Source organism: Schistocerca gregaria, chromosome 2 (assembly GCF_023897955.1).
Source record: "Schistocerca gregaria isolate iqSchGreg1 chromosome 2, iqSchGreg1.2, whole genome shotgun sequence".
In the NCBI taxonomy this organism is placed as follows: domain Eukaryota; kingdom Metazoa; phylum Arthropoda; class Insecta; order Orthoptera; family Acrididae; genus Schistocerca; species Schistocerca gregaria.
Window position 1 is genome coordinate 54,328,600 of NC_064921.1, and position 15,267 is coordinate 54,343,866.

General features: G+C 38.8%; 1 protein-coding gene across 3 annotated transcripts in view; it reads right to left on the minus strand.

Moving 5' to 3' along the window:
• Positions 1 to 15,267, minus strand: part of LOC126336295 (F-box-like/WD repeat-containing protein TBL1XR1) — a 165,688-nt gene that overhangs the window by 66,434 nt on the left and 83,987 nt on the right. For all 3 annotated transcript variants that reach the window (XM_049999828.1, XM_049999830.1, XM_049999829.1), the window contains exon 3: positions 8,785 to 8,929. In XM_049999828.1, the coding sequence (XP_049855785.1) occupies positions 8,785 to 8,929 (145 nt within the window). The remainder of the gene's footprint in view (positions 1 to 8,784; positions 8,930 to 15,267) is intronic.

Below are 15,267 nucleotides of genomic sequence, written 5' to 3' on the forward strand. Positions count from 1 at the left end.
ATGTGTGTGTGTGTGTGTGTGTGTGTGTGTGTGTGTGTGTGAGAGAGAGAGAGAGAGAGAGAGAGAGAGAGAGAGAGAGAGCTACAAAAACACTGGAATGGCAAATGGTTGTAATGAAGTAAGTGGGTTAAAAGTGAACTAAACCAGCAAAAATGAATATAAATGATGATATGGTAATGTTGGCTGGAAGACCATGACGAGCCACATAACTGGACGGGATTATCTTCCTCACACACAATTGCCCCTTTCCTCACAGTGTGTGTGAGTTGTCCCTTAAGTGTATCAGTTAGGTCTAGGTGACCGTAATGGGTGTGTGTATCATGTGTTGTGTTTGAGACCTATGATTATGAGGGAACTTAGAGGGTGAATCCTACTGCCAACCCAAATCTACTTTTCCAAAAGGGTGATAATTTTTTTAAAAAAATATTATACTATAAGTAATTTTGATAATGTAATTGTCCAGCAGACTTCAAATTTTCTTATAGTGTACAATACATGTCTATCATTTTAAAATATGTTAGATTTCTATTTACCACTGTGAATGTAGTGCAGCATGATATGACATTGTCAAGCCCGCAGTACAACACGCTGTCATCTGCAGAGTTAGTATCCATGTAAACTTGGCTACTGTGCTTTGGCTTTGTTTCTATCTTTGCTATGACAATGCACTCAGTATGCTGTTCACAGCTGCTCAGCCACACTCTTATTTTCTAATTCATTATCAGACATACTCCCACTTTCCCCCTATTTGGTTCAGTGTTGATAACATTGTACTAACCTGACCAGAAGTTCTGTATATTGACAATGAACTATTACAGCTGCTAATCTATTCATACTGATATATGTACTAATCACTACATAAGCGGATACTTCCAGAAACGCCACTGCGCTTCCTGTTACACTATCCGGCTGCTGTTTTTATGTAACTTTACAGAGAACATTATCGGCCATCTACATATCTATATACTAAAGTCAAAATCTGTCTACACTATAATCTATTTACTGCTTCAGTTGCTTTAATGGTTATATCATTATAATCATGTGGATTAACCCTTCCACCTCTACAGACATGCTCTCTGCATTCCACACTAAGGGCAGCTTTTGTTATGGCTGTACTGCTCGCCAAATGCTAGCGCCTGTGCTGAGAGAGAACATTCCGATTTTTCAAAAACTATTAGGTGAAAAAAACTGATTTTTGTCCATCTTGCAGACTGGTAACTCCACTAAATAAAGAACTGAACTTATTTTCGTTATTTGTCATAGTTTCTGTGCTGCATCAAATCAAGTAAAACATTGCACATAAGTTTGAAGAGTTTGCAGAAATAAAAACGCATTGCCTAAACTCTGCATATGGTTGATTTCTGCTTCGACATTGGAGTGAATTTAACGTAGACAAAGTATTGAAATTTTATTTAAAATTTACAGCGGAACGATAATTCTTTTCATTCTCGAACTATTGGGTTTTACATCTGAAGGATGGGCGCATGTGATGTGTCCAGTTCTGTTCATGTGGGCCTGCTGGCTGCTAATGAAATACTTATCTGATTTTACAAAAACTATCACCAGTAAGTGAAAAAGAATAGATTGTTGTACATCTTACAATCTGATATCTTTGTCAATCAAGAACTGAATTTATATTTTCATCACAGGCCATAGTTATTGCTCTGCAACAAATTTAGCAAAGCAATGCACGAAATTTTAACTCCGTAAACTTCGTTTACGGTTGACTTCAGCTCACAGACTGCAGCAAATGAAACATAGATGAGATATCAAAATTTTATTTAAAATTGACAGCAGAACAAAATATCTAATTTCATTCACAGGTTACTTTGTTTTATATCTGATTGGCAGTCACATGCGACATGCCCATTCATTCACATCCTTGCACATTGCAATTTTTTTATTTTATTTTATTTATTTATTTATTTATTTATTGTGCAAATGACTGTATGTAGTAAGGTACACACATTTGTTGTATAATAAGTACTCAAAAGCTTTTTATTCCACGATGTATGGAAGTAACTCATTTGCAGCTATGAGAAGTCGGCGGCTTAAGACATCCATAGCATTGTAGCAAAACACAAGCAGTTCCTGCGTACACATCCACAGCACCTGGGGCCAAGTGTAGCAGGCCATGTACATACATCCACAGCATCGAAAGGGATAAGACACCATTACATTATGGGATTTCTTCTCAGCAAAGATGGGGAGCTGATATGCAGCATCATACTTATCATCTGATTTTAAGAACTCTGTTCAGTTAAAAAATTTGATTCTTCCACATCTTACAGCTTGATATCTTTGCTCGTTGGAGGTCTGAATTTATTTTTATGATTCATCATAGTCACTGTGCTGCACGAAACTGAGTACATGGCAGCACAAAATTTTTAAGAGTTGGCAGAGGTAAAATTACATTGCGTGAACTTTCTGTATAGGTCGTATTAGGCCATACATTACTGTTTATGAAATGTAACCAATATATCTAAATTGTATTTAAAGTTGAAAGTGAAATGGTATCTCTTTGTTCTTTAGATATTGCTTGTTATATCTGCAAAGAGGTCACTCATCACGCATCCGAGTTTTTTCCTGCTCATCGGGAATCAAGTGGTCGTAAAAATCGTCGCATCTCATAAATGGCTCAAGATATGAAAACGTTTTTTTTTCCTTTCTTTTTTGAAATGACAGTATGCAAAAAAGGACTAGTTAATCATACGATTAATATTTGATATGTTTTTGTCAAACGTGTGAGCAGAGCGAAAACAAGACTCTTGCTATAAATTACACAACGAGGTATTTTCCAAATTTTCATAGTCAAACAAAGAGAGATAAACAGGTTATCAAAGTGACCAGTGTGAGGTCTTGTTTTGCATGAAAATATTTAATTGCTTGAAAGTAATCAGGGTAATTAAGGAAAATGTAATTAATAAGTTGAGGAAAAATTTAAATATTTCACGAAACGCTGCTGCAAGCTATGTAAATGAAGTGTCAAAAAGTTCATCTGTTCAAGGCCTAGCTATTTTGCACATAAAAAGATACATTGGTGTGATATTTAAATGTCAAAAAGGCTTCCTTCGAATCAAGTACCAAAGTTAGGATTTTTGAGAACAGAAGACATTAGGAAGTCAAATGAGGCCTCAATAAAAGTATGTTTTATGAATAAAACTTGAAAATAAAAAATGAAATAAATCAGTCAAATATTTTGTGAAATGATATGTGTAAAAGAAATAAATATATGAGAGAAATATTCAACGTGCCTTTCAATTATGCTCGAAATAATGAACAGAAAATGAGGTGCATAAAAAGTTTCTCTAATATTCTTTATTTCAAACTTTTAGACAAATCATTTCACAAAACATTTGACTTTCTTTCCAAAAATTTTGTACTCTTTACTTATGCACACTACTTAGATCAGCTGAAACGCTTGGCTGATGAATTATGTTCGTACTTTGGCAGGACCTTAAAAATTTACTTAGCAATGCAATGCAAATGAGTACCCATAAAACTTCGTATGAATAATTGTAGCTGAGTCAGTTAAAACATAAGAAGTAGACAGAACTGAATTCAGGTCCCTATGTCAACCACAATTGCAAACAGGGCACACTACCATTACACAACAAAGAGCTCTCGGATACCATGTTCATTCCTCTGTATTTACAGTAGTCACTCATTCTTCCACATTTATCTGCTGTTGATAGTTCTTGATCGTGTAGAAAACATTTGTCTTTAATTTGTTGATGAGAGAGTCGAAAGCTACTCTGCTCATTCACATGTATTCGAAGAATTTGTCTGGTGATATTCGTAGTTTATGATATAAAGTATGAAATTCTCCATGAAGGTTCCTCCCTTTGTAAATTTCATGCAGAGCATTCTGTTTTGCTTTATTTTCCTAACTGAAGCTAATTGCATATCACATAGTCTTCATGCGAGTTTTCTATTGATGGCTCCATTTGGTATCTGTTATGTGTGTCCATAGCACACAAAAAACACATGGTTCACCATCACCTGTGAGGGGAGACAATGTTCAGTGTAAAGTGGCTTGTGGAGTAGGTGCAGATGTACAGAATATCTTTCATAATTTGAACTAGCTTGAGGACAATATGTTTCAAAATATGTACCATAAATTAGAAGCAAGTGCATCACAGAGAAACAAATATTAGTTTGCCTTTTTCACCAAAACCAAGCAGCGATATTCCCATTTAGTGAATGCTGCCACAAGTCAGCTGCACTTCCTGACCATGTGCACAACACTCACCATACCAACAGCTCGTGATTTCCACAGGTGATCAGAATTCACTGCAAGCAGCAAGCAAGAAAAACAACTATTTTCGTGATTTTTGTTTAAGTGACTTCTAGTTTGTGTCAGTGGCTACAATTCTGTGTTTCAGTTAACCAACAGTGGTAAAAAAAAATCAATATATGTTTCAGCATGACAAGTCTCACCATTCCCTACTAACTGGATATGGCTGAACAACTTGACTGGTGTAGTGGTACTGTTGTTTACAGGCCACATAGCAACAATTCTGTTTACAGGCCACTGTGTTGAGTTATGATTGAAATTCAGAGAACAACATTAAGAAACTGATAACTGAACTCATCATCTATTTCTAAGACTTCATTTTTAAAGAAATATCCTTTATACGTATTGACTGTACGTTTTTGCCTTAATAAAAGGATTTTCAGGTCTATTCTCAAATTTTAACCCTATTTAGTACGAGCACATACACAAAAAATTATCTAAGCTATATGCTGTATCAGGACCTCAGAGGATTAATACACTGCAGGCGAGAAATGGATATCATATTATGTGCTTAATATTGCAAAATTCGGTTTCAAAATGCAAGAGGAGCGGAAGGGAAAAAACAGTAAATGGAAAGCAGAATTTAAGGGATGAGTAGGGGGGGGGGGGGGGGGGAGTGTTAGCATTTAATAAGAGGAATAATTTTATGCATCAGCAGTTTTCTTGAACTCCGCTTCCTAGTACTACTTTTCAACAGGTCTCTCCCTCCTACAACATTCTTCTCTGCTCACTCCGTGACATTCCTACCACCACAATCAAGGCCTTACATATTTTTCAGACCACATGAAGGGTCAGTTCTAAATTTACAAGGAATTTATCTTCACAATGGATTCAGTGAATTAAATGATTCCTTTCCCCACTGCGTATTGCTCAATGATCACATTAACTGAACAAGGGAGGTTGCGTAATATACACAAGAAAACAAGCAGGAAGAAGGATAAATGAGACTGTCAACAAACCATAGACATTTTTCTCTTTGTTCTCTGGTCTCTAAAGGTACAAGTTCTCCAATACTCACATCTTATCTGTTGCCAGCACAGTTTTACTTGGTCCCTTCCTCCACTGTCTTCGTGCCTCGTTCATACTCCAATCTCATCTTGATGTACTCACCATCAACTCAAGGCAACCCCTTTATCTATCCTTCAATCTAGTTACCCATCCTGTTTTGCCTCATATTAACTATTTTTGTGACTAAACCCAACAGTAGTCAAACTATTTTCTGTGTTACTGATGTGCCTGGTATCCTAAACATTACACTTCCTCCTGTATTTGCTTTTACCTTCCTTCTTTTGGAGAAATTTTTACTCATTATAAAAGTTAACACATTTTCAACTTCTGTGTGTATTGCACCTAGTCAACATGCCCTTTTTTTCAAAATGACTGACACTAGAAGTATAGCCCACTCTGATGCTATAGTGTCCCTTATTTATAACCACTCACCTATGCATGCCCAGGTTTATTTAACTGGTGTTACTCTCTCCTATATTAGACACGAGCAGATCATCACTGATGGCTGAGCTTCCTACAGTGCACATCATTTAACAATGTTATTCCCATTACACATTATAGTTATTGCTGCACGTACCCAAGTCATTTTTTATCTTAAATTTGGGGATAGTTTCTTGTTTACTCACATACTAAGCTTAAAATAACAGTTTCTCAGTATCTTTACCAAAAATAATCATTATTTTCCTGAATTGCATATTAATGCAAAATTTATGCACTTAAAAATTTAGCAATGAAACAGCCAAAAATCCTTCCATAGGATGGTCATACATTTTTGAAGTGATGTCGGTCCATGCATTTCCAATAACATCAATGTCCACCTCAATTTTAAACTTTCACCAGAAAATTTTGATGGTATGTTCATCATTCCAGCCACATTCTTCCATGAAATTGGAGAAAGTTTTATGCCAATAATATTCCTTAAATACTTGTCGAGAAACTGAGTGCTCTTTAACAGATGACAGCACTGCACTCAAAACTAAAATCGTATATGTATAAAAATATAGGTAATGAATTCATGTGTAACAAGCCTGTATACTGTGTATTGCCACACAAGCCCACCAATTTTTCTAGAGACCAAGCCAGTATAGTACAAATATGTGACCTATTGTTTTCCTCTTTCTTCTTGTGTCTCTATCTTTTTCACAGGCACAATCACTTCTGACTGCAGTTCATCCTAGATTATTAATTCGAGTGTCCGATTCCTTTGAAAATGTGTTTATGTCACAGTACTTTAGCGAAGTCCTCTTGTGTCTGATGGTTGAAGTGCTCTATGGACTGTGGTTCACAGAATAAATTTCTTTTGTGACAGATAATACTGGCTCTAGATGTCAGAAATATGTCATATCCCATGGCACCCATGGTGCCTCCTAACAAAAAATATAAAAGGTCGCCTTCGTAAAATTGAATACAACTAAGACCAAACATTACTGTTCTTGATTTCAGCCCGAAGATTGGTTTGATGCAGTTCTCCACAGTCTTCCATCCTGTGAAAGCCTCATCATCTCTACCTGACTGTTGATACCTACGGCCACTCTAACCTGCTTACTGTAGTCACACCTTGGTCTGTCTATAAAATGTTTATGCCCTCTTGCCCCCCCCCCCCCCCCAACTTCTCTCAATAAAAAATTAACTATTTTGATGTCCTGTCAACTGATCACTTCTCTTAGTGAAGTTATGCAATACATTTATCATCTCCCAAATCTAATTCAGTAGCTCTTCTTCAGCTGTACGATCTACCTATTGAATCTTTATCATTCTTTTGTAACATCACATTACAAAACTTCTGTTCTCTTCTGAACTGTTTACTGTCTTCACTTCGCTACCACATTCAGAAAAGAATTTTTTTTTACACTTTACATTTTATATTAACAAACTTCTTTTTCGAGAATATTTTTCTTGCTCTTGCCACTGGGTATTTTACATCCTCTCTACTTCAGTTAATGTCAGTTATTTTGCTGTCCAAATAGTAAAACTCACCTATGACCCTGCATCACATGATTTAATTCAACTGTAATCCATTAACCTTAATTTACTTTTCTTGAAATTCAGCATATAATCCATTTTCAAGTCACAATCCATTATGCTGAACTGATCTTTTAGGTTCTTTGCCGTGTCTGCAAACCTCAACATACATCGAAGCTCTTATTTTACTTTCCTGAACACAAACTGCTTGGGTTTCTGGATGCTTGCTGAATGTATAGACTGTAAGAGTAGAAAAGAGATGCAATAAATACTAAATGAGATGTATGTGCTGCCTGGATGCCAAAGTAAAAAATGAATGTGTCAGACTCTACAACACACTAAACTCTCCGTGTCATTTAATATTCAGGGCAGATCTCCTGATACGTTTACAGTTGCCCTCTTACTAAAATAAGAAAATACACTACAAAAATGTGGCACTATACTGCAAGTTTCAGCTGGTCCTAATAGGCTCAACTGTGTTCATGTGAGCAGATCCTGCGAGCCATTGCCTCACAGAAACTTGTGTACACAAGGTGGACCCAATGTGATCATGCATCATCATCTTGAATGGTGAAGCCTTGCCAAATGTTGAATACTGGGCTAGACAACAGGTTGGAGGGTCCTGCACTGATAACACACTGTTATCTAATTACATCAATAATGGTGAAAGATGCCCGACATCCTTACACGGTATCAGTCCATGACTAAACACTCCTCCCTGCTACAACTACGTGCCTGCTAAGGGTTGTACTGGTACCTGACCATCTCCACACTTCTATGATAGCATCAGGTACCAGACAAATCTTGCACTCACGGTCAATGACAATATGATACCACTGATCCATGTTCCATTCAAGATATTCTCTGCTCACTGTCTTTCACACATCATAGTCAAGGAGAGTTTCGTAGTGGATGCCTAGGCTCTATACTGATCATGTCGGTAAGTTAGGCGTTTCCAGTTTCCCCCCAAAATGCTGCCTGCAGTTCTGCTGCATATCCTTGGGACACCTTAGGACCCATAATTTAAAAACTGTGGGCATCATCTGGTGCTGTCAACTGCAGGCAACCGCTCCAATGCCTCGTGTCTCACAACAGTGACCACATGTTCGAATGGTGCACCATCATTTATGCAAACCTAATGGGCAACGTCCCATTCCGGCAACCATATAGCCATAAAGTGACAACATGTGCACTGTGTAAGTTCAAAATGACCTTTTGCAGCATGGGCAGAATGAACTACATACACAAACCGCTTTGTCCCGTTCACAGCACTAAGAATTGAGGATTACTATTCCCCTACACATGTGGCTATAAGTGGTGATTTCCTGTGGTCAGAAAAGTACTGAAAAAACAGAGACACAAACTATGCAAGTCTTGAGTGTATTGCAAAATACTTTTGAGCAGCTTATAGGTGACCAGATTCTTCACTTTCTCCCTGTCCGCAATATAAAACCTTCCAGTTCACTGGTCATGATAATGTCCAAATTGCTCATAAGATACGTAGTTTGTATACTTACCCTCTTCACCATTCATGTCAGGCATCTCAGTTTTAACAATCTGTTGCTTCTGCTGATTCTGTTGATTTTGGCGGGTAGCAACAATATCTGGCATTACAGCATCAATAAGTGACAGGCTGTCCACCATTCGGTTTTCAGTCCCGTCCTGAACATAGAATTGAGACCTAATTAATTATTGCAGGTAATGTGAAACTTCAAATAATTCTACAACAATAATGGAAATTCCTCGATCTAAAAGTAAAGGAAAAGCAACCTTACCTATAGAGGACTGGTGGGTGGCAATGAGAAACATGTGATAGAAAACAGTTAACACTATGTTTTGAGCTCTTGCTCTTTTTCAAGTAGAGTACACATTTACCCGCACGACCACAAAGACCCCCAAATGTACATGCCTGTGGTACACCCGTAGTACACCCATGGTCTCAGTCTCGTCACTACCACAGGCGTGTACATTTGGGTGTTTGTGTGGTGGTGTGTGTGAAAGCTTAAAATAATAATTGTACTAAATTAAAATATAAAAAGTCAGGCACCACTGGCATGTACAAAAGTGATCCAACAGTAAGATAACTAAATATATGAATGCGTAGTTTCGTGGTGAATTATGCTGATGAAATTCTCTTAAGAATTCCAGGTGTATCAAGTGGTTTAAAATCCACAAACATTCGGCAAAGTGTTCCTTGGCCACTGTCAAGTGCTGATTGTCTAATGATTGCTGTTGCCTTTGCACTGCCTTCAGTAACATCACTGGCATTTGCTCCTGCGCTACATATGGTAATGTTTTTCTTGTGTGCTTGCCATACGCATTTTGACCTTCTGATGGTCAGGTTCCAAGCTGTGCGTATCTACAGGCCGGCATTTTTATTGAGAGTGTTGTAAGGAATTTTTATCTCAATTGCTTCTTTTATGACACTGTCCCAGAAACTATTAATCCATGTAATACCAGATGTCTCAGCAATGCAATACTGTGCCCATTTTCTAGAGCATATTCCCCTATCACTAATTTCTCGCAATACCATACATGGAAAGATCTGTCATGTTCTACGTGTTCAACAGCACATAGTCTGTCTTACATAAAACTGTCCATTCACACAGGGTATTCTACATACTCCTGTCATTCTGAGACCTACATCGTCTTTCACAGGACTCACCAGTTGTCTTATTTTAGCTGGGATCCTGAGGACAAAATCAATTTTATACCTCTTTAGGAGTCAGCTAATGTTTCATCTTATTGAGCCAGAAATGAGTAAACCACAACCATCTCAGTGTTGTCCTCACGGAACTTCTACTTGTGTTTCTTTGGCAAGACAGCCTGTGAAAGCTGGCCGTTGTTGTACCCATTTCCCTTGAATACTTTTCGTAAGTGGTTCAGCTGCCTTGGAAGGTTTTCGGTGTCGGAAATGACTTCTTCTCTATCCATCACAATCCTCAAAACAGAACTCTTCTGCAAAGGGTGGCAATAGTTGGTAGCATCCACATATTGGTCCATGTGGGTGGGTCTCCAGCGAACACTGCGACTGAGACACCCATTTTCTTTATGGCAGATGAGAACATCAAGAAAAGGCAAGGCACCATCTGTTTCTACCTCCATCGTGAACTTGATGTTGTCATGGATGCTGTGGATGTGGTCCAAGAATCCTCCCAGCTTTTCACATCCATGAGACCAGACCATGATTGTGTCGTCAACGTAATGATAAAAGCAACTAGGCTTTGCAGGAACCGTGTCCAGGGTGACGTCCTCAACATACTCCATAAGCAAGCTGGCTTGACAGGAAGTAATGGATTCCCCATCATGATGCCACCCATTTGGTTAAAACAGTCCCTTAATAAAGTCGGCAGCCTGCAGCTATGCACGGCTTGGAACAAAGCCATCAGAAGGCGCAGCAACATTACCATAACAGCACTGGAGTGAGCAGAAGTGACATCACTGAAGGTGGTGCAACTGTATAAGGATGGCAGCAGCAGTCATATGGCAGTCACCATTTGACTATACCCGAGGAGCATTCAGTCGAAAGCTCATGGATTTTAAACTACTTGACATTGCTGGAAGGCAGAGACAATTTTATTAAGACTACTAAAGTTTGCATAAGACTTACCTTTGGTAAAATTTACAATAATTATGGAAATTCCTGGATGGAGCAATATGTTAAATAAGGGAAAAGCAAGCACTCACCTATAGAGTGGATTGATGCCTGGAGCACAGTAACACACTACAGAAAACAGCATTCACACTAGCTTTCAAGCACTAGCTCATTTTCCAGCAATAGTACACATGCGCGCGCATATGCGCGCGCACACACACACACACACACACACACACACACACACACACACACACACACACACACACACACAGTCTTCAGACATGACTTCATGGCTGCACAACAGAAAGCAAAAACTACAGAGTGTACAACAAAAACAGATGCAGGAAGAAAGAGAAGGGGAAAAAGGAAGGGGGAGGGGGCAGAAGAGAAAAAAAAGGTGAAGATGGAGAGGAAGAAAGGGGCAGGACAGAGAAGGAAGATGGGCTGAAAAATGGGAGAGGAGAGAGAGACAGAGGGAGATGGAGGAGGCTCAAATGGGTGGGGGGAGGAAGAAGGGTGGGAGAAGGCATTACATTTTCTGGGAAGAGAAGGAGTGGTGCAGACAGAAGAGGGATGGGACAAGGCAAGGGGAACCAGTGGGAAGAGGTTACTGGGGATTTGGGGCACGGGGGTTGTAAAAGTTCAGGATATGCTAGAGAGACAATTCTGACCTGCATAGTTCAGAAAAACTTGTGCTGTAAGTGACTATCTAAATGGACTGCACAGTCAAGCAGCTGTTGAAGCCATTAGTGCTGTTGCTTTCCACAGCTCGGTGGTGGCCATTTGTGCAAGTAGACAGCTGGTTACTTGTCATGCCCAAATAGAATAGCATAGCTGAAATACTGTGTAACATTACTGTTTTCACTTTTGGCCATACTTATTGGGTTGGCACTGCCTGTGACTGGACTGCTGTAGGACGTGGTGGTTGGGTGTATGGAACAGGTCTGGCACCTGGACTGACCACAAGGGAACAATCCATGGCGGGCAGGACAGAGAGTAGGAATGGACAAGGAGCAGAACTCTACTTTGGGTGGGGGGGGGGGGGGGGGGGGGTGAAGATCGCTTTGGGAAGGATATCGGTCATCTCAGAGCACGTGTGAGGCAGCCAAAGTCCTGGTGGAGGATGTGGTTGAGTTTTCCAAGGCCAGGCTGATGCTGGGTGATCAGGAGTATTAATGATGGGTGGTTAACAGGTCTACTGATGTCAGAGGAGCATATGGCATGGGAGACTTGTTTATGGATAAGCTGGATAGGATTTTGTCTGATTGCGAAGCTCTATTATGGTTATTGGTATATTTCAACAAATACTATTTTCCACTACAGATGTGGTGTCCACTGATGCCAAGGCTGTAAGGAAGGAACATTTTGCCATGGAAACAGGTGATAGACTGTAATGTGGCAAGTTATTATAAGATGACATTCATTGCAGTAAGGCACACAGCCGTTTGGTACAGTGGCTGCAGGATGGCTATGCTTTTTCTTCCCCTCTTCCACTCCCCCCTCCTCCCTTCTTTGCTCACAGCACAGCTGACACTGCCTGCATAAGAACTGCATAGCATAACAGTCAGTCAATATGAAGGTTCATACCCTCTACTAATCTAAATAATCCATATTAGTTATTATTCGATTTTGTTCAAATTTGGTACACAGCCTTTTGTTATTAATGGAGCGATGCTGTCAAAATTTCAGATTTTTATTTATTATTGTGCCAGAGATAAAGAAAATCACCTAAAACTCCTAAAACAAATGCTTGTTTTTTAAAACCATGTTAGGAACAAATAAAGATTGACTTGCATTATCATTTGAAGCCATTCCAAAGTTATCAGTGCATAAAAATCAATTAATTAGAATTTTCTTTTTTAACACTTTAGTCACTGTGCATTATGTAATACAGAAATAGATCGAAATTATTATTTGATTATATTTTGTTGTGTGAGTGCGTGAGAATGATTGATAGAGTGTATGTGGGACATACGTTAAAACTTGAGACATCATTTTTCATAAAACCTTGTACAAACAGACCTTGGGAAAGTTATGGTGCAACCATGATTCACATGATGTACAGCGGTGTGAGCTTGCTTTTGTATAAAAGCAGCCAGAATGAAAGTTAGAGAAGGAATAAGTTTATTTATCAATTCGGAAAATAATTCCTACTTCACTTATTTTGGTTAAACAATGTACTAGAAATTGAAGTTTGAATGATGTTAATTACTATCAAATTATTGATTGGATAAGGCAAGTATTGGTGCGAGAATGATCTGGAAGGAACACTATGATTAGTCACTTGGATCAACATCCAATCAGAATTAAGCTGTTCCCAAGCGAATGTAGCGGAGTGGGCAGTAAGTAGAATAGTTTGAGAGAGACACTTGCTAACCGACCTACTGATAACTCCATATTACATAGCTCCGTAAAAATACTCTGAAAAATGGAAGAAATAGTGAATTAATTGCAGTTCAAATACCTTGTGACTGGAGTTACGAATATTTTAATGAAAGTTTAGTGTTTCTAAATTAAATAGTTTGAAAGTATGAGTGTGTGTACTTTCAGGTCATAGTAGCAATTCCGCAAGGCATGTTTCGTGCGCTATACAGAATACTTTGGCGAGCACTTCTTTCGAAGAAGACCACTTAAATGATAGAATGTTTAACTCATGAATAGTTGTATGTCTGAACCTGGTAGAACGTGAAAATTAGTTGGGTCGGAGTTGCAAAAATTCAGGGTACTTTTCAAGTGAAACTATCTAGTACAGACAGTGAACTTAAAAGACAGAGCATTATCATATTTTTTTCCCTACTCTTTTCTGCCCGCATCACTCTTCTGCTGTCCAGATTACGCAATGCCTTCTCCCACCATTCCTCGTCCCCATGGAGCCATTCTTCCTCTCCCTCTCCCCCCCTCTTCTCATCCATTCTCCCTTTTCTCTCTCACTTCTGCTCATGCAGCCATTCTCCCACTCCCTCTCTCCCCCTCTTCTCATCCTCTCTCTTTTTTCCCATTTCTCGGCCCCCTTCTCTCCCCTCTCCCTTTCTTCACCTTTCTCTCTCCTTTACCTCCTGCCCTTTTTTTGCCTTCTTGCTCTTTCTTACACTTCTGCTTGTTGTACCCCTTGCACTTTTTTCATCTTGTTTTGTGATCATGAAGTCAGCTACCTGAAGACCAGCCTCTTCCCCACTTCCTGCTCCTTGTGTCCTCTCCCACCTACTCTCCACCTGCACCTCCATCAGCTCAGGCAACTTTTCAACAATAATCACATATCAATAATTAGTCTTGCTGTGGCCACGAGAGTGTGCATTTAGGTGTGTGTGTGGTTGTGTGTACTACTGCTGGAATAAGTGCTAGTGCTCAAAAGCTGCTAGTGCAAATATTGTTTTCTGTTACATGTTACTGTGCTCCTCGCATCAATCTGCTACGGATGACTGACAAGGGAACCCACACAATAGTTTGGAGGGAGCGGGAGGGTTTACAGACCTCGGAGTATGGGCAATTTTTAATATTTTGTAAGACATATGGTGATTTATAAAAGGCCAAAAAAACTCTGTTAAAAACATACCTAATACTGACTTTTAAATCATTTTCTTGAAAGAACAACATACAAGTACACAATTTTTTTTCCTTTCCCTGTCAGCTGGTGGGGGCACCTTTGGTGAGTGGTTGCCTTTCCCTTAGTAAAAACAACTCATTTATGGCAGCCAAACAGAAAATGAAACCATGTACATACTGGATCTATGTTCATTGTTTTAACTGTGTACGTTAGTGTTACATTGTATGCTATAGGTATTAGTACTCTCTAGAGATACCGCAACTGATGAAACCACATTGCAGCTGCAAGTAAAAAGTACAAATAAATAATGTATATGATTGCAGTTATTCACTATGTGCTGACAAGAGTAAAATCTGATTCACACAGAAAATTAGATGCAATTTACATTAACTTTGTTCAGTAAAAACATTTCAAGTGGATGTCTTTTTAATTTACACTGACAACACTCTAAAACCTGCTACATTTATGATGTTTTACCTGCTGCATTGAGTTAGCAATGACTAAACATAGATAACATTTTTAAAGCACTATACTTTTGTACTAACTTCAATATTTAAAACTTTTGATCACTTTTAGGATTGATTGCCAGCAATTTCCAACATCTTGAGAAGCTGAGCTTTTTTTCCCCCCATTTTTAATGGCAACACAAACAAATAAATGCTTTGCCCACTCTCTCTATTATATTAGCATAGTCTCTGTTTGTAACAGCCTTTCCACCTGGATATTCCTTCAACTTGTGAACAAGTGAAAGATCAGTTGGTGCAAAATCTGATCCAAGCAACGGATATACAGATAACTACACATTTAAGCAAGGTAATGCCCAATGCTTCCAACCACAAAAATTATCTACCCATTTAC